This window comes from Electrophorus electricus, chromosome 16 (assembly GCF_013358815.1).
Source record: "Electrophorus electricus isolate fEleEle1 chromosome 16, fEleEle1.pri, whole genome shotgun sequence".
NCBI classification, from domain to species: domain Eukaryota; kingdom Metazoa; phylum Chordata; class Actinopteri; order Gymnotiformes; family Gymnotidae; genus Electrophorus; species Electrophorus electricus.
This window is the reverse complement of record NC_049550.1, coordinates 17,182,939-17,206,938: the sequence shown is the minus strand read 5'-3', so window position 1 is coordinate 17,206,938 and position 24,000 is coordinate 17,182,939. Positions and strand designations below refer to the sequence as shown.

At 44.5% G+C, this 24,000-nt stretch overlaps 2 protein-coding genes across 10 annotated transcripts in view; both read right to left on the bottom strand.

The window, feature by feature from the left end:
- Positions 1–3,117: 3,117 nt before the first annotated feature.
- On the bottom strand, positions 3,118–5,117 carry LOC113582858. The gene is made up of 3 exons (XM_027018873.2): positions 4,748–5,117; positions 4,524–4,557; positions 3,118–4,255 (listed from the first exon to the last, which is right to left on the bottom strand). Exons 1-3 carry the CDS (start codon positions 4,955–4,957, stop codon positions 3,894–3,896), a joined length of 606 nt encoding a protein of 201 aa, XP_026874674.2. The 5' UTR covers positions 4,958–5,117; the 3' UTR covers positions 3,118–3,893.
- A 12,465-nt stretch (positions 5,118–17,582) lies between these two features.
- LOC113582860 (adhesion G protein-coupled receptor L1-like) overlaps positions 17,583–24,000 on the bottom strand; it is a 48,871-nt gene continuing 42,453 nt past the window's right edge. For 2 of the 9 annotated variants that reach the window (XM_035535144.1, XM_035535146.1), the window contains 6 exons: positions 23,759–23,927; positions 23,247–23,402; positions 22,962–23,055; positions 21,084–21,206; positions 20,834–20,851; positions 17,583–20,420 (listed from right to left, as the gene is read on the bottom strand). In XM_035535144.1, coding sequence (XP_035391037.1) covers positions 19,582–20,420; positions 20,834–20,851; positions 21,084–21,206; positions 22,962–23,055; positions 23,247–23,402; positions 23,759–23,927 — 1,399 coding nt within the window. In that variant the 3' untranslated portion in view covers positions 17,583–19,581. The remainder of the gene's footprint in view (positions 20,421–20,833; positions 20,852–21,083; positions 21,207–22,961; positions 23,056–23,246; positions 23,403–23,758; positions 23,928–24,000) is intronic. The other 7 variants (XM_035535145.1, XM_035535152.1, XM_035535147.1 and 4 more) reach the window with 5 other exon arrangements.

The window sequence follows — 24,000 nt, the reverse complement described above, 5'->3', positions numbered from 1 at the left end:
AAACAGACAGACAGACAGACAGATAGGCAGGCAGGCAGGCAGACAGGCAGACGCTGGAACAGACCAGAACATTACAGAAAGCAGGGCAAAAGAACTTTGGTCTGAATGCAGGTATTGGGTGAGTGAGACTTGTGCCATGTTTTTGCTTAATAATCACCAAAACCCAGAATGCCTGTTTAATTGGGCTAGATGAAGCCCAGAAATTGTTCTAAAATAATAAATATCAGTCATATTATGGCTTTTAAAATCATTTTCAATGAATGAAAGATTGTAGCTGCCCTTACCCTGCAATGCATTTACACACACACACACACACACACACACACACACACACACACAAATACAAAAAGAGGCAGAGAGCAAAAGATTACAGGACAGATAAAGAGAGAAATTATAAAGTGTCACAGGAAGGAAGTGGTGAGTGGAGGGAGGGAGAAGGAGAGAAAAAAAGAGAGAGAGAGAGAAATGGAGAGAGAGAAAGAGAAATGGAGAGAGTGCTGTGGAAAATACGGGGCGGGGGGGGTTGAAATGTGTGATGATGAATCAGCAAATCTGCAAAGTCTCTGCGGAAGTTTCCAGAAATCCACCGTCACCGCAACAAATGACAGAAGCTACTTTTCGTTCTTCTTATTCTCCCCAGTCTCCCCAGAAAGAGAGACAAAATGAATGAGAGAAAGACAAAAAAAATTAATTCTGTGCAAGAAACCACCCACACATCCTTTCATTCTCATTCTCATTCTCTCGCTCTCTCACTCTCTATCTTTCAACAGGTCTAGTTGCTATCTGGCTTGTCTCACAAGTTGTTGACATGTGGTTAAATAAGAAACAAACAGACAAAACCTAACAATCTGAATAAACAAACATGCACAAAAACTAACATTCTGAATAAATAGTGCAAAGATGAGGTTTGCTTTTCTATCAGTGTGTGACCTGCTGGCGTCTTCACCTACTGCTTAACGAGGGTTACTGTTAAATATATGTGGCCATCACACTGTAAACCATCAGCAGGTGGCAGTGGTGGGACACTCCTGACCGTAGACAGCAGCAACAGCAGAACCTGCTACATGCTCTCATCTTGCTGGGAATGTACTGATCTAAGAGTTGTGTGAAACTCTGAGCAAGTGCCTTTTCAGTAACAATACTTATGGATCCAGGAGAACTGTGTCAGTGCACATCACTGCCAGTCTGGATGGTTTATATTTATACACATTTGGCAGACACTCACATGCAGACCGACAAACGCATCAACAGAGTTTCACAGTTGCAGCTGAAGGACTCCTGGAAATGTTTGTCAGTTATGTTGTAGTCAGTTATGTGTCCCACTCACAGTTCAGACTATGCACACAATAATCTGTTTCAGCCTGTAATGCAAGCTACATCTTACCAACTGCATGAACACATTACTGTATGCCTTCACTATTCTACAACTGCATAGTTTTCTTATTCGGAAACGCTTAAATGGTTGTAAAATCATTCCCCGAGATGGCCACAACTAAAGGCCTTGCTGAGTGTCCCTGGTAGAATGATCTGACAGCAGCTTCTCAGCATTCTGAACCCTTGGATCAGAAGATCTGTCTGCTTTGTATGTGAAAAAATATTACACTCCAACAAAAGAAAAGAACGAAAATAGCCAATATGGACTAAGGCCCAACAATCAGACACTAAATCAGCTGGATTTAGTTCCTGAGAAACTGTGTGCTAGATCCAACATGGCCACTTGAGACGTGTTTACCGGAAAATGGCATGGATTGCTCAGCCTGCTATCATCACCAGGGGCCCCCGCTGAGCTCACCCACATTACACAGAGCAGCTCGCAACCAGACTTAATGAGAGGAAGATGTCAGTGAATTCCTCCTTCAATTTCCTCCTTTCTTGTTTGCGCAGAGTGGGGTGGAGCTTAGGGTGTTGGTAATGGAAGCAGAAGTCTCAGCCCATTGGCTGACGCCACTGAATAGTTCATATCCATCTGCTGCTGGACTCCACGAAAAGAAGAGGCATGATATATATGCCAGCAGGGTGATAGAGTGCGAAAGATGTCCTCTGTTTCCTTTCCTAGGTGTTTACAAACTAAGTGACAAGCAGGAGAGGTCCGGCTGGTGGAGAGACGGAGTGCGATAAAGCCATTTCATCTCCGCTATGTTACACAGATGTGATGGAGCCAGAGTGTTTGTTTGTTGGTTATTTATACATGTGTGTGTATGTGCCATACGGTTTTGTGTGTGTGGTAAAAGATGAAACCACATTAGCGGGGCTGCCTGTAAGTGACGCGTGTTCACATGTGTCCTGGATGTTATCTAAATTTCCCCCATGCTCAGAAGCTTCCGCCCACCTGTTATGGCCTGAGCATAGAAGGTAGAAGAGGAGCTACATAAAAGAAGGTATCCAATCGCCTTCATCGGTTCCACGTCGCGCCTGCACCGGCCCCCAGCTGAACTGATCTGTTGGTTGTGGGTTCTCTTCCTCAGGACAGTCACTGCTGTCAGTTCTGTAAATGGAGCTCACGGTGAGCGAGTGTGAGTGCACGTCTGTCATTCAGAGGCTGTGTAATTGAAGAGAGGAGTTGCTGAGCGGCACTGTTAGAAACCACTGATCGCCAACATAGAACCAGACTGCTACTCAGAAGGTTTTATAATATAGGTCATTGGAATCATCTCTTCTCATTTAATGTTTGTCACAAATGTATGGCATTAAGTATGAATGGAGTGCACAGGGCCTCAGGGCTCTGCCCCGTCTCACTGCCCTGACCTGCCTCGCCGATGTGACTTGTCTCACTGCAATGCTAACCCCTGCTTCCTTCATTCAGGATGGTCAGCTATAGGTTGAAGTATTTTCTCTCTCTCTCTCTGACATCATCTCCTCTAGTACCACGGGGAATTCTCCATTCTTTCATCATTACCCGTCACCAGTGAGATATTAATCACACAAATACGTTCAGCTTGATCTCAAACATTGGCATGTGAAAAAACGACAGACGTTTTACCTTAATTTACTAGCTGACTGACATCATCATCTCTCCATAAATAGCTAGAACATTATAACAGGCCTACTAGAAGAGATATTAGAAAATGATAAAACACACACACACACACACGCGCGCGTGCATGCGCAACATTTCCAGATAAAACTGTGGCTTTATTGATTATATGAATAATCCATTCCACTGGGAAGTTTGCAGCGGTCTCAGTACCAGCCTGAGCTCCATGTGCACAGTGCGGGGCTGCACCCTCCTCCTCAGCACACAGTCAAGGCACCCAAGAAACTTCCCAATACTGTTCCTGGGTCTGCACTGCTGTGGCCAGGCACTTAGTGAATATGGAGTGCGGTTTGACCTTCCTGTCTTTCAGAAGACACAGCTCCTGCAGACATGCTGCACTGGCTAGCCCAGTCCAGCTAATCGGTAGTGACATCTACTCTGCAGCTACTGTCTAACAGTAAACACCTTCTCACTGTCTTACAGTAAAATGGTATAAACACAAGTGTATTACATATGTTCCACATACATTGCACACTCCATAAATAACTTTAAAATATACAAATTCAGTATAAATAGGTGATATGAGTAGAAAAAGTATAAATAGTCTAGGCCTAGTGCTTGCTGACAGTCCTCCCTGAGTGGGTCAAAAAGTGCAAAGTTCATGGCCCCCCAAAAAACTCATCAGATGCAGAGAGGTACATGTTTGCGGAGGCCTCTCTGTGCTTAAAGCTGTGTGTCTGAAGATGTCTCTCCGTGTGTAAAGCACCTGTGTATTTGGTGAGTCCCTCTCCATCTGTAAGGCATGTGTGTATTTGGGGAGTCACCTCCGTGTGTAAGGCATGTGTGTCCTGCTGGTGACCACCTTATGTCTGCCTACAATGGGACTGTCCCACCAGAAACATCCCAAATCCAGAACTGTTCATGTCGAGTTTCCAGTTGTCCCATGCTGGACTGCACGGAAACTCTGGCCAGGATCCTGCTGTCCCCCTTCAGGTGCGGGGATGACAGTCCAGCACTTATTCATCACAGGCTCGAAGTTCTCTGGCAGCTTAACGGTGCAGGAGAGATGTTTAACTGCAAACTGGTCCTGGAAGGTCACCGTCAGGGTGGTGCTGTTGCATTTGTGTACGCACGTAAACCTAAGCTGAGTGTACAGAAAGTAGCTTCCTTGCTGCGACACTGTCAGGGCCTCCTGATTGGTGTTGTAGCTGTAGCGTGAGCCCATTGTAGTTCCATTGCCATACTTCACAGGCTCCCATTTCATTACGTCAGTCACAATTTCTGCAAGACACACATGCACCATTTACTTAATTTGTTGATTAGCACAATAAAAATGTCATTAGCTGGAAAAGACACTGATTAAACTGTGGAATCAGCAACTACAGCACAGAAGTACAGATCTGCACAGATGATCCCTCAAACAGTTCATGCAGCACTGGGCAGGTTGCTTTAAAAGCCAAAATTTCTTAATATACACACACATGTGGGTATATTAGTAAAGAAAGGAAAATAAGTGTGCAGGAGGGAGAAATATGTAATGAACACTTACGGGATGTGGCACGCATGTAGGCAAAGTTCTGCATCTGAGGAAAAAAGTAAGAGAAATTATTAGATTTTCATTCTTCAGTGAACGATCAAATTTTCAGAAAGTAAACAATCATATCTTCAACGAACTATAGGATTTCCAGTCGTGCAGCCAGCAGTCTAAGTCTAAACTGTTTCGGCAGAATACATTTGTCCAAGCGAACCAAGTCAAATGACTCTTCCTCTCACCTGGTAGCTGAGCAGGCCCGAAGGCATCTGCCCATGGCTCCGCTGAGACTCCGCCACGTCTGGAAGGTCCTTCACGAACATCAGCGCGGCTCCCGCGCCGCCGAGCACCAGCGCGAACAGGGTGGTCACGGAGCCCACGAGACACACGTCCAAACACCTGCTGCGCGGGCGAGCGCGGGGCTCGAGGCTCTCCACATCGGCCGAGCTCATTGCTTTTCTAATGGAAGGCGAAGAGACTAAAGAAAGACCAAAACCGTCTAGGTTTATTCCACGGATTAGCAGTCCGGTCGGTTGGCTCTTGGTTTGTGTAGACGCAGTGTTAAAAGTCAGTGTTTATATTCGCGAGGCTCCGGAAGGAGGAAGTACCGGGTTTCCCTCGTCTCCTCATTGCTCCTCCCCGTCGCGTTGTCAACCTACGCGTGGACGTCCAGGCACGCGGAGAGAGAGAGAGAGAGAGCGAGAGAGCGAGAGCGAGAGCGAGAGAGAGAGAGAGAGAGAGAGAGAGAGAGAGAAGAAAAAAACAGCAGACTTTCCGAGTTTCTCGCTGTTGCGCAAATGGCTAGAGGCGGAAAGCGATAGAGGTAAGTGTGAAGACGCAAGCGCGAGGGGACGCTCGAGACGCCTTGCTCCCCGACCCACAGCAGAATCTCCGTGACTCTCCGTGACTCCTTAGAACCCCGTTCCGTTTCTTGTCCGCGAAGCTATAAAACGACGGAGGTGCTAACGGGGCACAGGGTGGGCTGGGTCCAGGAACACGCCGACTGAGCCAGAGATAGATTTAGGAAGACAAACAGAGAGAGAACAGAAACAGACGAAGAATGTGGGTCCTTCGGAAGCTTCCCATGTCCTGCTGTTTTAGACATGAGCTGGTGGACAGTGCAAAAGGGAAAAAAAATCATATACTGTCTTACATAAAGAGGTTTTCATATGCCTGCCTGTGTGCTTGTATATGAGTGCATGAGAAGGCCTGACAACTGAAGTGAGATTACGTGAGCAGATTGAAGAACTGCCTGATATTTTAAAGGAAGTGATGTAATCACACAAGATTCTGATATACAAACGATGAAGGTGTATCTGGGGCTTCAGCAATCTTTAGGCCACTCAAACCAAACAAACAAACAACTAACCAAACAGCCAACCAAGGAGGCTTTGGAGAGCATGCTTCTGCCAGGGGCCTAGCACTGACAGCACTGACAGCACTGGAGCAGGCATGGGTTTCAGTGACCAGCCCCCCATTAATCATGTCAACACTTATAATCATACAAATTTCTTCCTCTGAAGCTTCTTATATTCTTAAAGCTTCTATATTATTAAAAGTTCTTTGTTTATAAAAAAAAAAAAGCTTCTATTAAAAGCACTTATGACTTAATAAAAATGACTTCCTGACTGTCATCTGTTGTTCAAAAACTGTGGGTAGCATCCTGTGTGACTGAAGGAGTGGGACTATAGACTGGGTGTGAGACTGAGTCTCACCCAAGGACATCATCACATCCACCTGAGGGCACAGAGAACATGCCATGAAGACAGGTAATAGAGTGCAGGTCATAGAGCTGAGAGAGTTACAGCTGTGTGTGCGCGCATGCGTGTGTGCAATGAGATAAAGGAACCTTTTCGTTTTGTTTCTTCATTGATGGTGTGATCATATTATTACTCAGAGGAGACAGAAAAGAGGACAGAAAGGAAGATGGGCAGAGAGAGAGAGAGAGAGAGAGAATGAGTTACTGTCATCATACCCACCACCCACGCACACAACTCTCTCTCTCCATACAATATCATAGCTTCCCCTTTGAAAGAGGCTACTAGTTTCTGAAAGGTTTCCTCAGTGTGGGCTGGCCTTTTTAGCTTTGCTAAAACCACATGACCAAGAGCACAGTGGGAAAAATACATGCTTTACCCCATGGAAAGCCCAGCAGACCTGCGAGCAGGAAACTCTTTCCCCTGCCATGTCATCAACACACTGGCTACCAGCTAGTATGTGGAATATACTCTATAAGTATCTGTCACACATAGTCAAATATTACAGTATCTATCCATAAACGTATGTATGCATGTGGGTATTTATATCTATCCGATAGACGTGATCACTAGCATGGAGAGGAAGAGTGTGTGCTTGTGATTGACAACTCTGTGTGGATGGTGGAGGGAGTCTGAGATGGCCCTGCGTGGGCCAGCACCCCTTCGCCTGCAGCAACCTACCGCACTGGAAGAGCAGCATTAACTGTGATGATACCTCTGACGCTTGGGGAGAAAGGCCTGCACGCTGACTGCTGGCGGGGTATTCCGCACAGCCCTGGGCTCATGTGGGTGTGGGGGGGGATTGCAGTTGAGGAGCTGTGTTTAACATGGGTGGACCTGTGTGGCTGTGGTTATGTATGTGTATGTGTGTGTGTACTATGCCCACCTCCATCTTATCCATTCCTCTCCCTCACTAATTCCCCTCCCCTCACCCCTGCATCTCCAGGGCATGGTTCCTTCTCTATGACGTCATAACCAGGGCAGTTGATTCTGCTAAAGCTCAGGACTGTGTGTCTGCAGCAGACATTCGGGGGATCGTACTCACTTACTGTTAGTGAGGAAAAGACTGGCAGTGATCATAGGTCATCTGACATAAAAATACATGCTATGTGACCTCTGGGTTTTCACACTCAAGGCAAAATGTGGAAGTGTCTCCTCCCACACAACCCCCCTCCCACGCAAACACACACACACACATACACACACAAACACACCAAGTAGTTCGGCCAAGCATGTAAACCACCAACATTAGTATTTGTTCCTTATTTTAAAAATATGATGTCACCTCAGCACGGCACCAAAATACCAACACGGCCAGAGATGTGCTGTACTTTTACTATGCTTGAACATGGAAAGGAAATGATTGAATTAGGAACATAGTCATCAGTGAGGTCCTCTGTACAGATGGGGGTTGTTATTTATGCAGATCCAGCTACTAGTTATGTAACATCATGATGTTTTGGAGTTATAGGCTAGTGGAATGGAGTTGTGGTGGAGTGGAGTGGCGTTATAGGCTATGGCATGGTGTTTTAGTGGAGTTGAGTAGTGTTATAGGCTATGGTATGGTATTTTAGCAGAGCTGAGTGGCGTTATAGGCTATGGTATGGTATTTTAGCAGAGCTGAGTGGCGTTATAGGCTATGGTATGGTGTTTTAGTGGAGTTGAATGGCATTATAGGCTATGGCATGGTGTTTTAGTGGAATTGAATGGCATTATAGGCTATGGCATGGTGTTTTAGTGGACTGGAGTGGTGTTATAGGCTATGGCATGGTGTTTTGGTGGACTGGAATGGTGTTTATTGCAGTGATATTTTATCATAGAGCAAATGTTCTCTCTGAGAGCAAAGTGAAATACCCTTCCTCCTAAGCAATCACACAGGAACACAAACAGTGTTTCCCACTGATTTTATTACTTAAATAGTGCTAAATACAGATTATGACATCACTGAGATGAATAATGGATTGCATCATGCAGTTCAACCCATCCCATTACATACATTCTCTAGCACCACCACAGTATACTGGTATTTTGGGCTGTTCAGATTTGGTTGTTTCATTTGTTTTGTATTTTGCCTCATACATTTGTAGTCATCACTAAGAAACATTACTCATGGTATAAAACAAAAGCAAAAAAACAAACAAAAAATTATAAAAACAAGAATAAAAACAAAGCTTTCTTTGAAAAAAAAGAAAGACAAAGAAAAACAAAATTAACAGAATTAAGTACACACACACACACACACACACACACACACAAACGAATCTGCAAGTTGTACTGGATTTCTAAAGAATGAGGTTTATCACTCTTCCACTTCCAAAGGTGTTAGTTAGATAACAAAAGGGAAAGTTTGGACATGCTCACGAGATTGAGATAATTACTTTTGGGGACCAGTGACTCAGACTCTGTCCAGATTTTGCTGATGTTCATGGCAAATTGTTGTGTTTTAGTAGTAACCAATGGGCGTTACACATGTATGGCAGGTGTGGTTCTTTAACATTTCCCAAACTCCGGTTTTATTACACAGCACAGTTGAAATAGAAAAATAGAGGCAGACTCAATAATTATTTGAAGAGAATAGCAGGTTATTTTCATTATCTTTTTAAGGATAAATCTGCATTAGAATGTTTCTAATGGGTACTCTTGTTATTTTGAAATGGTAAGTCATATTTTCAAGAACATGTATTATTATTAATTTTCCTTGTATATGAACAATATTCGACAGTGGCCCGGCAGTTACGCGACTGTTGTTAAGTTGTTTTTTTCCACTTATCCCCCTACAACCCAAAGACCAGTGAGTCAGTTCCTCAGCGGGGAATGTTTGGCACCGAATATTCATAATGCGTCCAGGATACTGCCTTTAGAGAGGCTTTGACGCATACTTACGAAATACGACGTGGCTCCTTAATATCGAAATGATTCAAATGACACTGTTGCTGCTGCACCAGAGAGCGAGGAGTCCGTTTTAGAAGAATATTTTTGGATTAGGCAGAATTGATTTTCTTTTGGCACGTTGTGGAATAATATATTGCTCTGTTAGTCTATAGTACTGCCGGCTGCTTATCGGGTCGTAAAAAGCGGATAGCGCTTAACTCCGGAATAGGGATGTGAATGTAAATTCACGGCGGCCTATCTAAAAGTATTGATAAACGTGGCTAATGTAACCACAGTCAGTAAAAGACACATTTTTCTCATGCACATGAGGAAATCGTTCCAAGCAAGATCAAAGCGCTTACACTGTAGCCTGAATTTAACGAAATGCCCGTTTGGGTTAGACCTCAGACATCGCAGAATATGCCAGGAAGAAAACTGCAACCTGTCCAAAAAATGAATAAATAAATCTACTACGTAATGTGTCAAGCATGTGAAATGACAAACAAATAAAAACAATCGTACTAAGGGGTCATAGTCCGGAAAAACGGCTTTATATAAGGTGATCATATTTCAGTGCGGAACATGGGAACTGTGATAAACTATGGCGAAAAATGCCTGAAAAAATTAGGTACTATGTAACTTTGTAAGCGTGTCTGAAAGTCATACAGATGAGTGAAGCTATTGTAAACTATGGAACAACCTAATAAAGAAATCTGTCCAATTACCAGGGTTCAATCAACACAGTTCATTTAAACATGTACATATCCAAGATAGAGAAGACACAAGCACACTTAGCAGACTAGCACACCGTAACAGATAAACCATCAGACACACGACGAACAGAGAAAACAATTACAGAAACACTACAGACATGGCCGACCTACTAATTGACTCCCTCCTGCGTATTGTGTTTGTGTGAGGAGACAGACAGACACTCGGGTTGCTTTTCCGAGCAGCAGCCTACATGGGAATCAGTTGCAGTAGTCCTAAATAAGACTTATATTTCTTGTTTTCCCCTCGTCAGATCTGTTGCTCGTCACTGTTTAGAAATAAAATCGTTAAGTAAAAGGGCTTCCAAAGTCAGTCTCTTGCGCCTTAGTCGGGGATGAGACGGATTTATTTACCACAAAAGGTGGTTTCATGAGGCGATAATTCACATTCATATTAAATATACGTTCACTAAAAAGGGATCCATGTCTATCGCTCAATAGCCAAAGCCTAAACTCACTTCTGGCGACATACGTCATATATGGTTGGCTGACATTTAAGTCTTAAAAAGACGTCTGTGGTGCAGATGTGAATTCATTTGACCCTTGCCATCATCTTGCATAGGTGTGTTCTCGAAATCTAGGCGAGCGGGTGGTGGAAGACGTTAGTCGATAACAGCAGCCAGCCCCCTCTGGTGGCCAAAACCAGCATAGCGCAAGTCGTCTGCCTGGCTGCTGTTCTTTGGACCTTACAGTACGTTTCACATTTCAAAATGGGGACATTTGTGGGGTCAACTCCAGCCAGGGACTCTAGCCGGAAAACGAGGGCCCTAGTTTTGTGTAGAAAAAAAAAAAAACGCAACAAAAATCACCTGTTGCTGATGTTTGCGGACATGTTGCATATGGGATGTGGTTAGTGAACACGAGACCCCCAACACGCCTCACATGGGAACGTGAGTCTCTTATGAGAGCTCACACACAGGTAATGTGAATTGTGTTAATAAGTCTTTTATATGCCTAAAGTGTATTGTTTGGTGAGCAGTAGAGCCTGACTATCACATGGTGTCTTTTAAACCACGTTTTGCCAGGGGCCACACAAACCAGCAATTAATTTGGAAAACTAGTTAAATTGGTGACATATGACCAGATCTGCTTGACTGTTACTGGTTGAAATGTTGTGACATAAACATCTGGGATCATTTAACATGTGAAAGGGAATCCTGTTTCTCCTTGCAACATTCTTTTTTAGTGTCCCATGTGGTAAATGAGCATATGTTGTAACATCACTTTACAGACACTGAATGCCATGCTGCCAAATTTCCCAGTGCAGGAAACACCCAGTTTAAAGTCGTTTGTTAGTTTCATAAGTGGGATTGAAAGCTAAATAAAGTACTTGCCAAAGTTAAAAACCTCAATTCCTTTTAGATCTTATATAATGGGGAACCTGGTGTCTGGTTTCAGAACTGTAATTATTTTTCAAGAAGCAACATATTTTTAAATATAAGATGCAGTTTAATGACTGGCAAAGTAAGTAAGACAATTGAGATTTACTTATGTTATATTTTCTAGTCATGGAGAATACAAAATAATTCATGTTGGCTGGTTTGGTGTAAAGGATCACATTTTAAGATTTGGCATTTACATGGGGTGCTTTTTTGTCATTATTCAGGCACGGGCTTTACGCAAAACATGAACTCTTTAGTGAGGAAGAAAAAGTGCTTTCATTTAAAAAGTGGAGATTTTCTCCATGTCACAGTTCCAGCAGTATGCAGCTGAGTCACAAGATTAGTGAGAGCCAAAGAGAAAGTTTCATTTATTACATGTACAGATAACAGAGGCCCTTCAGACAGTTTCTGAATTAAAAAACAGTGAAAGGTAGGAAAGTTGCATTAAGTACAGCATAGTAGATGTGCTTTTGGAGAAAACTCCCTAGAAATGTGTGAGAATCAATTGGGTCAGAAAGGAGACCCTGCATTGACTGTTCATGGACTAGTAAAACAAACTTACACACTGTCATGACACCTTGTCTTCTCTTTGATTGATTCAGCTTGTTTTTGTTCTTTAATGTAGACCAAAGTTACAGCAAGGATCTGTAAAATATGTGACAAGTTTGTTTTCTGAAAACACATTTGCCAACTTATTTATTAAAAACCATTGTTTATTAGAAAGTCAGTGACTGTGTTCTGACCCAACCAGTGACCGTGTTCTGACCCAACCATTGATCGTGTTCTGACCCAACCAGTGACCGTGTTCTGACCCAACCAGTGACCGTGTTCTGACCCAACCAGTGATCGTGTTCTGGCAGCAGAGCTGACAGAACTGAGCTTCACCTCTGAGGCGATACACTCATGTCAGCTCAACACCCTCTACTGTGCAACAGTGTCACTGCTGTAGTGAAAATGGTCCACCATCGAAATGCCACACTCAGCACTACCCCCTGTTGGTGGAACTGAGAGGTCCCTAAGAAATCTGCACACTAAACTGTAAAATGTGTACACCAACTACTTACACCTGAACAATGCATCTCTCAGGTCAGCATAGCTCATCTGATACCAGCACACCCAGATTTATCCTCATTCATTAGCTTCCTGTCCGTTAGAGTCCAGTTCAGTTACAGGCAACTCTTCTAATGCTCATGTCATAGTGCACAAGTCAACAATTAAAATTAAACTGCACAGATTTGATTTTTGATTGAATAAATTATTGCAAAGTCATAGATATATGTATCTGAATTTCAGTGATACATAAGTAGTCGATTGCTGTGATATGTTCTGGCTTCTTGCTCAACAGGTTGCTGTCATGCGATGGAATCTGGCGTTGGAACGTTGGTGATAAGACATTTGGGTTGGAACGTTGGCGTTGCTACAACATCCTCTGCCTGCCAATATTGGGCCTAAGGAAGAGATGGAGCTCAGCATGTGTATCAGACCTTCCATCTCTTTTGATGAACCAGTGCATCACCTGTATATCTAAATAGTTAATGCACGCTCACAGTGGGAGACATTTGTGGCTCTGTAGTCTAAGATGTTTGTGGTAATGATGGTAAGGCTTGTATCCTAAGGTGATATGGGTTAGTCCCCCCATGACTATTCTTAATTCTCCAAAATGACAGAAATCACAGATGAGTGTTTAAAAAAGACACGGGACATCAGAGCCTTTCTCTAACATTGCTGCTTTTCTTTTGAGCTGAAGGCTATTTCTCTTTTCAGAAAAGGTTTTTACTTTGCAGATGCCAGCATTACCAATCGGCTCCTGGAGTGAGAGAGCTTTACACACCACGAGCTCATCACCGCCGTAATCATCATCATCATCATCATCATCATTCTCAGCCTTTCTGTGAGTAAACACCTCCTTATCGTCATCATATTCATTACCACCATGATTGGTTTTCCTGTTTCATCAACTAGACAATAAAATAAACATAAAAATAAATCCATTATCCAATCATATCTAGTATTCTAGTATGTTACTTCATTTTTTATCATTAATGATAGTGATGAGATGAGTTATGATTATGCTATTTTGTATTTTTATAGATGTTGATAATGTTGATGAAGAATGTTGGATGGCTGTGTATGAGTTCCTGTAATATAAACTCTGGAGCATTCTGGAAGAACCTCTCCATTTCCTGTCTGCTCTAGAAACCACGGTGCTTCTTGTTATGTTGCTCTGTTGACTAATTCCTGCTCGGTGTGGCTCCATTTGGCATGGGCCATTTACAAGGTCACTTCCTGTGTATGTGTGCATCTCTACACTGCACTACCAGTCCCTATAGGTTGTTTTCTATGTTCCTGCACATTTGTGCTCACACACCAGTTGCAAACTGGAGGAGGGAGATGTGTGTGTGTCTTACAAACCTTGTACTGTCTCCAGTGTATATTATGTTGTATTTACTGTCAAGTGTACACATAAAGAACACGAATGTACATTCACACACACGTATGCACATACACAGGCATGTACAAACACATGTATATACACGTACACATTTTCAGAAAAAATATTGCAGAAAAAGGAAGAGAAATTTAAGCAACATAAAGAACACACATGCATTCTTTCTCTCTCGCTCTCTCTCTGTCTCACACACACACACACACACACACACACACACACACACACACACACACACACACATACAAACACAGAGTTATTTTCTGCTCATAAGCAGTATTTAGCAGGAAAGTAGTTGGTGTGGAACGACACACGAGGGAATGAAAGTGGAAGTGGGCAGACAGCAGTGCTTATGCTGTCCACTGTGACAGGAGCAGCAGCAACTCTCTCTTTCTCCTCCCTCTCTATATCCCCCCACCTCTCTGTTTCCCTCTCTATATCCCCCCACCTCTCTATGTTTCCCTCTCTATATCCCCCCACCTCTCTATGTTTCCCTCTCTATATCTCCCCACCTCTCTCTGTTTCCCTCTCTATATCACCCCACCTCTCTCTGTTTCCCTCTCTATATCCCCCCAACTCTCTGTTTCCCTCTCTATATCCCCCCACCTCTCTCTGTTTCCCTCTCTATATCCCCCCCACCTCTCTGTTTCCCTCTCTATATCCCCCCACCTCTGTTTCCCTCTCTATATCCCCCCACCTCTCTGTTTCCCTCTCTATATCCCCCCACCTCTGTTTCCCTCTCTATATCCCCCCACCTCTGTTTCCCTCTCTATATCCCCCCACCTCTCTATGTTTCCCTCTCTATATCCCCCCACCTCTCTCTGTTTCCCTCTCTATATCCCCCCACCTCTCTGTTTCCCTCTCTATATCCCCCCACCTCTCTCTGTTTCCCTCTCTATATCCCCCCACCTCTCTGTTTCCCTCTCTATATCCCCCCACCTCTCTATGTTTCCCTCTCTATATCCCCCCACCTCTCTGTTTCCCTCTCTATATCCCCCCACCTCTCTGTTTCCCTCTCTATATCCCCCCACCTCTCTCTGTTTCCCTCTCTATATCCCCCCACCTCTCTCTGTTTCCCTCTCTATATCCCCCCACCTCTCTATGGTTCCCTCTCTATATCCCCCCACCTCTCTGTTTCCCTCTCTATATCCCCCCCACCTCTCTCTGTTTCCCTCTCTATATCCCCCCACCTCTCTGTTTCCCTCTCTATATCCCCCCACCTCTGTTTCCCTCTCTATATCCCCCCACCTCTCTCTGTTTCCCTCTATATCCCCCCACCTCTGTTTCCCTCTCTATATCCCCCCACCTCTCTATGTTTCCTTCTCTATATCCCCCCCACCTCTCTCTGTTTCCCTCTCTATATCCCCCCACCTCTCTCGTTTCCCTCTCTATATCCCCCCACCTCTCTCTGTTTCCCTCTCTATATCCCCCCACCTCTCTCTGTTTCCCTCTCTATATCCCCCCACCTCTCTATGTTTCTCTCATACTGTGGTTCTCTCACTCTCTGACCATCACACAGAGACTGAGAGAAATAACCAATAGAGTGGCGAGGACGCAAAATGAGAAGCAACTCAGTCAATAACAAACAACTTTTAGTTCAACCAGTGCATGTTACTCTCTTATCCAATAGACACATGGCACTGCACTGCTTTATCCAGAGCACAGAGGCACCATCCAAGGTCTAAGCAGCGAAGGAGCTTCCTGATGTGGGCCTTTTTACTTCCTGGTGCTCGTTTTTGCTATCAATGTAGCTCAATCAGACACACTTCCCTAATGTGGTGCATATTTCCTTACATTTTAATTGCTACCATGAAGTAAACGAATCATTTCTCCATGTTGAACTCAAGGCATTGTTGTGCCATTATTTTCATCTTAATTCTCTACTGAAATCAAAATCTACAACAGAATCTACTTAATCATTTGTGATTTAGTAGGTGAGGTACCACACCCTCTTAAGACTAAAGCATCCACATTGAGAAGAACTCTGAATCACTTCACCATTCTTAATAACTTCCACAAATGTTTAATGGATGATGTTACCATCTGTAGCTCCGTTTTTATATTTAACCCGCAACTGAATTCATATATTGAGATTTACAGAATACAAGTCTATTAGTCATATCACTGCTGCATTCAGACTACTTAGCACTAATTTAAACAGATATAACTAATGAAGAAATCTGTTCTATAAACCAATCAGTTCTGTTTTACCCATAGCATTGTGTTTCAGGGCAAGGAGTGTGTCTGCTGTTGTCTAGTCCTTTTGCTGATTCAAACTAGTTTGAGCCAGATTTCTGACCACAGGCACCATCCGGAGGATATGATAATGGGATTGATATATGGGGCCCTCCCAGTGTGCTGGGCTGTGAGAGCTTGTCTCACTGCAAAAGCAGTTATGTACCTGACCATGACTTTGCTTCTTATGTTGGTGCCCCATGCTCTTCTCTCTCTGTTTTTCACTTGTTTCTCTTTTGTTTTTCTCATTTCCTACTTCTCTTTCTTTCTCTCACATGTGGACTTGTACCTGTAGTTATACTCTCCATGTCTCGTCCAGTGTCAGTCCAACACACTGTCTGTAAGAACCCACAACACTCTCACTGTCCTGATGATGTAAACTGAGTACACAGCTTCTGTTGACTTTTACAACTTAAATTTCAGACCAATCTCACAATCTCTGGGAGGATCTGTAAGTCTCTACACCAGTCACAACCTGCCTGTAGATTTCTGTTGATGTTATCTTGACATTTCTGGGCCAATGCCAGCCTAGATGTAGACTTTGGGAACATATCCTGAACTCTGTTGACCACTGACACTTGACACTTGACACTTGATTTGCATAACCAATCAAATCCAATCTGTTGTCTTTCATAACCAATCAGAACCTGGATGTTGGATTTCAGGACCAATTTAAGTGTATCTGTCGACCTCAAAAATCCCACTCCGCACAATAATCATGGCTCAGAAACACCTGTGAACAAACACCTGTGCACATGCATCCAGAGCCATAGGTTCTAATGCACATCATGGCTACTGAGAGTTTGGGCTAGACACTTGACCAACCCCTTTTCCATAGCAACCACAGCCATAAAAAAGCCATGACTGTTACCTAGCAACCACAGCCACAAAAAAGCCATGACTGTTCCCTAGCAACCACAGCCATAAAAAGCTATGATTGTTTCCTACAGACAGCTGTAAGCAGTTGTTACATTTACCTTGGAGAATTATTTTGGAATAGACAGATGCTACAGCCCCAAAGCACCATTTTTTCTATCATAAAATTCCTTGTACACAAATGCTGACTGTGGATCAGTAATTTTCTTTTTTAAATAAAATGTTTGTGGTTGTCTACAAAACAATGACTGCTCCCCAACAACCACAGCCTTAGAGAAAAGCAGGGACTGCTTCATACAACATATGTGAAGAAAGAAAGCCAAAACAATAAGAACAATAAATCAAACATCAGGCATTCAAATGTGTGATGTCACTTCTCTCAGACCACACAACAGGTCCTATGCCGAGTACACCTGGATACCTCACTGGGTAACATACACGGTAATGGGAACTTGTGTTACTTCTAGCCTGAACATGACAAAGATTTCAGTTTCAGTAGCAAGTGTGTGTAGGCGTGGTGTGTGGTGTGTTGTGGTGTGATGCATATAGAGAGCAGGAGCCAGTTCGTGAACATGTATGTGATCTCAGGATTCAGTTTCTGAACATGTATGTAATCTGAGGACCCAGTGGCTGAACCTGAATGTAATCTCAGGACACATTTCCATGTAACCTGAGGGTAACTGTATATACTTGTATACTTATATATTTGTGCATTTACACACACAGACACACAACAGTAGTGATCAAACCGCAGGTGTGACATTCATTCGTTTTATTTTTTATACAAAACATTTCTTGTCTTTCTCTTTAACAAAACCCTATCCTTCTGTCACCCACATGGAGAGCAAGAACAATAAGAAAGAAAGGAAGGAGAGAAAGAGAGAGAGCTGGAGTGACAGAGGGAGAGAGAAAGACAGAGCTAATGGAAGAGAAGAGACAGTGTCATCCAGGTCTTCTACACATCTTATGTTTTATCCTTTTGTTCATGAATTTTGTAGAGATAGAAGAAGCACATCCTGAAATGCTTGCTCTCTGACTTCTATTTACACCAACACCACTGCTGGCTCTGCCTTATCATCGTGGCAACATCAACATCTGTCATTCATTAACCTACATAGAATCTAGAAAAGGAGGCGGGGCGTTGGGCTTGCCAACCTCAGAATCAAGGAAGCTGATTGGTTGAGGCCTAGGGGTAAGGCTAGTCCACAAGGGTTAGGGCTTGGTCCAAACACACACAGTTCGCATGTGTATTCTGAACAGGACAGAACATGTCCACAGTCTGGTTCTGATGCCTGGTAAGGTCAAACCCCGATTACCTTTGACCCCTGACCTCTGGAGAAGTGTGTTCAGTGAGTGAACACTGAAAGCCAGACGACGAAAGAAGTGTGTTTGCATGTGTGCAGGTGTGCGTGCGTGTGTGTTTGTGTGTTTCCTTGAAATGGTTTTTGGCAATGTAAAAGTTTGTGTTTTCCTCTGGTGTCTCTGGTAAAGGTGTCACATTCTGCTGAAAAGGACTACAGACATGAAACAAACAATCCAGGATACAACAAAAGACTACCACTCCACCCCGAGACAGAGAGAGAGAGAGAGAGACAGACAGACAGCTAGACAGAGATAAAGAAAGAGAGACAGAGAGAAAGAAAGAGTGTGAGAGGGACAGACAGACACACAGTGAGAGAGAGACAGACAGAGAGGGGTGCAAAAAGATGAACAGAGGCCATCACATAGAGAGGTAGAGTATGGAGAGAGAGAGAGAGAGAGAGAAAGAGAGAGAGAGAGGGGAAAAGTAATAGGGACAAACAGTGAGATACAGAATATGCAGAAAATACAGGCATTCAGACAGAGTAATATACAACATAGAGGAGAGAGAGAGAGAGAGAGAGAGAGAGAGAGAGAGAGAGAGAGAGAGAGAGAGCGTATGAATGGCAGTGAGATGGGCAGGGTGGGTGTGGGGGTGACCAAGAGACAGAGACTCGGAGGAGGAAGCCTTCATCATCGTCATCACTGCTCTTTTGCTTCATCATCATCATCATCATCATCATCATCATCATCATCATCAAGTTCATGGGACATGTGCTTTTCCAAGGGTACACAGGATGCATTCGCATAATTCGAAAATATTAATACTAACATTAATGATAATAATAATTTGTAAATTCAGCTAGGATGCAGAAGTCTCTGATGTCTCCTCCAAATATCCCATAGGGTGACAGCACTCCCTAGCTCCTCATGCAGATGCTGTCCAGCTGCAAGGTTGCCCGGGACACCTCAGTGTGTCTGACGTGACCGCTCCTCAATCCAGCTCATCATACAGCAATACAGACCCACCATATCAACGCACTGTACTGTCAGTAATCAGAACCACAGTCAGTCAGTGTTGTTGAAACTGCAGTACAAGCTGCAGGTGAATGCACCTCTGTGTTGGAGGATATACTGACATTTGTGGGTAAAACCTCAGACTTCAGAAACTGTAGTGATCGTTATCGCCAATTCTCTTAGGTCAGATACATATTGTTGGGCATCTGAGATCTCCAGGCAGACAGACACTCTTCTACCAGGCTCTGAACTCTTCTACCAGGCTCAGGTGTTACAAAACATTTCATCACGTTTACTTTTAGGAACAGATGTTCATAAAAAAACTGCTCTCTATTGTAGTAGATGATAATGATGATGATGATGATGACATCAGACCTCCTCTTCCTCCCCCAGATCTCCATGTCCTGGTCACCAGCGCCCTAGTCACAGACTCGTCACCAGTTGCATCTGTCCATCACCCTCACCGTGAGCGGGCTCCAGCCCCAACCGAGGCTCCTCATTGGGCCGTCGTGATGGGGGCTGGTAGAAGGCGGAGACGTGGGCGTGGCGCCCTGTGCTGAAGTACAACTCATCGGGGGGCAGAGCTGAGCGAGGCTCCACCCCTAAAGCCTCTGGGCTGCTGTCGGGATAGGATGAGTCCCTGTCCCTTGCATACAAGGAGGCGGTGTCAGGCCCAGTTCCACCCACACTGTCCGTGATTTCAGCAGAAAAGCTTTCAGAGTCTTCCTCACTCTGGTAGAACACTGACTGAGTGTGCTCTAAGAGACGGGGTTTCTCTGGGAGGCGAGGTTTTTCGGGGAGGCGTGGCTTGTCAGGTAGGCGGGGCTTCTCTAGAGCCTTGTACAGAGGCTCCTCCTCATCCTGTGGTGGTGGAGGTGGTGGGCGGGGTAGCGGGCGCTGAGGAGGCTCCCTGTGACCCATTGTTGAGGTTACATAATCCTGACGCTCAGTGGTCGTTTCCACAGCATTGCCATAGCGATCAGCAGCCGGACGCAGGTTGCTTTGCACCAGCTCGGAGATGATCATCTTCTCCAATGCGGCTGCATCTGAAAGGTTCCGCCTCAAACCTGCTGTTGGCTCCGCCCCCCTGGGGGTTAGTAGGGCTGGGCTGACATCTCCAGATACGCCCCCTGCTCCCACCGGAACACTCCCAAGGAGGTCAGAGCTGCCACCATGCACGGAGTAGCTGTTGTTGTAGTTTCCGTTCAGGCGAACTCCTTCCAGCCCACACGACTCACGACTACGGGACAAAGTGCCCTCTGCTGGACAGAGAGAGACATAACAGTAGAGCATCAAAGCTGTCTAATCCACAAGCCAGCCTCTCAATATAAATCACGTGTCACAACAGTAAAGACTGTACCGCAACATAACATTAATACGTCAGCGAAAAAAAAACCCCTCATATCCAAACATCCATTAGTATCATGACCTCAGTGTCCTTATCGGATGGAGTCGTGAAAGCTTATGAAATCAGCTGAACGCCACTGACACGATGACAAGCAACCAGCAGCAGAGCTGTGCACAGATGCATCTGCTTTCATGCGCATTGCACCGAAGAACAAAGGAAAACGGGTGCCATGTCTGTGCCACGTGATTAAGACTTAGTGCAGCCCTGTGACATGAAACAAGTGCAGACACTATAACTGAGAGAAATTCCACAACACGGATTCCATACTTGAATTTCTGAAGGTACCTGCAGATTGCAGAGAGGAAAAGAGAGTGAGACAGGTGAGGGAGACAGAGAGAAAGTGTGAGAAAGAAGCAGAGAAATAAAGATGGACAGATAAATGAGAAACAGGATGAAAAGAAAGAACAGATAAATACACATAAGAAACAATTATCTATGCAGACAGAACAGAGTGTACTCCGTTTAGAGAACACATACACACACAGAAACACATATAAAAACACAGACACACACTGACCAGTGGAGTTGAAGACCGCTGGTGAGGGTGAGTTGAAGGTTTCAGCCAAAAGTGTGTTATAAGGGGAGGAGCCAGAGCGAGTCTGCAGCACTGGATTGGCCAGCAGGTGATTACCCATAGTTCCTAAAATGAAAAAAATCCCAACACAGTATGAGCCAAAAACCCTTCCTCTTAATTTCTTACCAAGTTAGTGTATGTGAAAAGGAATACAATATGAAAACTGCATTTATCTATATGGAGAAAAATATATGGAGAAAAACCACTCTGTATTCCTTCCCCTTGTGTGTAGAAGTATGAGGATATTCACACTGTCCTGCGTGTTCAAAAGTACTCCGAATCAAATGCATGAAACAGCAGACCTCATACATCATTAGAAACAAACCACATGGCAGACACTGACCAATCAGATGTCAACTGAAATGCAAAACATGGAAGTATGAAGAACTGGCTTAAAGTTACTTGGGGACGAAAAAGTAGATTTTTGAATCCAAACCAAGGAAGTCCAGCTGGAGCTCATCTGTTGCTCTGTGTGATTAATGACGTCCTGTTTGGAAGGTTTTTTCTTACTCTCGTAACTGTTTCAAGGCACAAAGTGAAGTGTTGAGAGAACTAGATCAGTTAAGAAGGAGAATTGGGGGGGTGGTGTTGAGATAGATACTTTGACTCCCAGAGAGAAAGACAGACAGTCAGACAGACAGATGGATAGACAGACTCGAGGATCTTCAGACACTGAATCATCAGAAACAGATCCATGGACAGTGAGATTAATAGAGACAGATGAACAGATTTGCAGAGACATGGACCAAAAAGGATGCGTGTGCAGAGCCAACCTGCTACGTAGTCGGGCAAACACTCCGGAACAAGCAGGTGTGAAGTAGCTGTGTGTGCATGTCCCGGCTGGGACACCTGTGCCCAACACGGATGCAGTATTCAAATACATACTTTCTCACATATTCACTGCTTTTCTCCTTCTGCATATACAAGTTAATATATAAACATGCTTGCTCTAGTGGAGAGAAAGAACAATTCTATATTCTTTGCCTGGTACACTGCATGCATCAGACATAATTAGATGTGGATTTTATGCTCCTTTGAAGAAAAATGTTCAGCTACTGTCACACTGTCTCCAGCGCCATGGACAGCTACCACCATAATTTACAGGAAAGGTGAAAGGGCTTTAGCACCTTGGACAGCAACTAGCACCCTGTCTGGTCAAGGTTGAAAGAGCTTCAGCACCACAGACAGCTACCGAGACAGTGTCTGGAAAAGGTGAAAAGGTTTCAGTCCCACGAGCAGCAGGCTCTCATCTCAGCCTCTCTTTCAAAGAGGAGCACGGGAGCAGTTGCACAAACCATGCAGCTTGGCGTTCCACTGGCCTGCTCCTCCAAATGACCCCACTGCCTCTGCCCCCTCACTGACCCCCCCAGCCCAGGGGCTCCGCCCGCTTCCTGCCCCACCAACCCCGGGGCTCTACCCTGCCCAGGTAGCTGAACCCTCCCAGCAGGCATGACCATCATAAACCCCAGCGTCCATCTCCCTGATGTAAGCTGCAGTCTTATGAGAGCTCGTCCCAGACCGACATGTCCAAGACCTTTTCCAGCCCCCAGTGCCTTGAGGCCATGCACCCTTTAGGCATGCCTCTGGCCTTCACCAGTAAGCCTCTTTCTCCCCTGCTGTTTTCAACCATGACCCTGAACTGCTCCAACTCTCTCTGGACATCCACGCCAAAGCAAGAATTCTAGGAAAGGCAGTAATGACGCTACCTGATACTCTTCAAGGGGAGTCGATAAACTTCAGGACTCAGAGAGAACATCTATGAATCTGTCATGAGATGTTGGTAGCTTAACAGTTAGTCTGGTAATGAGATACATGTGTTACCTCTGTTGAGCGTGGGGGTGTTGTTCAGGTCAGCCATAAAAGAAGACTCAGTCTGCCTGCGAACTGTATCATTCCACATTCGCCGGATACGACTCTAAACACACACACGCGCACACACACACACACACACACACACACACACACACACACACACACACACACACACACACACACACACACACACACACACAGTGATTAGGATGTTAAGATGTAAGGGTTATGATGTACTATATCTATATATTGTTCTTTGGATTGTGTGTGAGTGTGTGTGTGTCTATGTGCTACCTGTCTGTGTGCCGGGGCATGTCTTGATTGCCCTCCACTATAGTAGCGGTTGTTGCTGCGATGGGTGGAGCTTTTGAGGGAACCATGGGAACCAGAAGAGGAGGCGTGGCCACAGCAGGATGACTGACGGAAGCATTTACCATACTCCTTCTGAACCTGAATAAGTATCAATAACAGTCAATAAGAAATGATCAAAGAGTACTCTGTAGATGTCACAGTAATACATAACCTGATATGTGAATGATTTCTTATACTACAGGACAAGGAATTCCTAATGTGTATGTGTATGTGTGTGTGTGTGTGTGTGTGTGTGTGTGTGTGTGTGTGTGCTACACATACAATATTCAGCACATTCAGACAACCAAGTGAATTAGAAATGATCTGCGTGACTACAAGATTTCCTGGGAGAGTGTCTGATATCTCTCCTCCCTCTCCCTTCTTCTCCTGCTCTCTCTCCCTCTCTCTCTCTCTCTCACACACACACACACACACACACACACACACAAAGGTACCTTCTTCTGCAGAGCGCAGTGGAAGATGAAGATGAAGAGACCGTGTAGGGCATTGAAGGAGGTGAAGAGGTATGCCATCACCACACTATTCTCATTGATGAAGAGGAGGCCGAAGACCCAGGTCAGCGTCACCAGGAGAAGGAGAGTCACAGAGCTCACTGTCCAGCACCTGTACAGGGGCCGAGAGAGAGAGAGAGAGAGAGAGAGAGAGAGAGAGAGAGAGAGAGAGAGAGAGGGAGAGA

Excerpts from the sequence above, each read along its gene's own strand:
- LOC113582858 (XM_027018873.2), bottom strand. The coding sequence starts at position 4,957 with ATGAGCTCGGCCGATGTGGAGAGCCTCGAGCCCCGCGCTCGCCCGCGC. Across the intron at positions 4,558-4,747 it reads CGGGCCTGCTCAGCTACCAG|ATGCAGAACTTTGCCTACAT; the intron begins GTGAGAGGAAGA and ends TTTTTTCCTCAG. Across the intron at positions 4,256-4,523 it reads CTACATGCGTGCCACATCCC|AAATTGTGACTGACGTAATG; the intron begins GTAAGTGTTCAT and ends TGTGTCTTGCAG.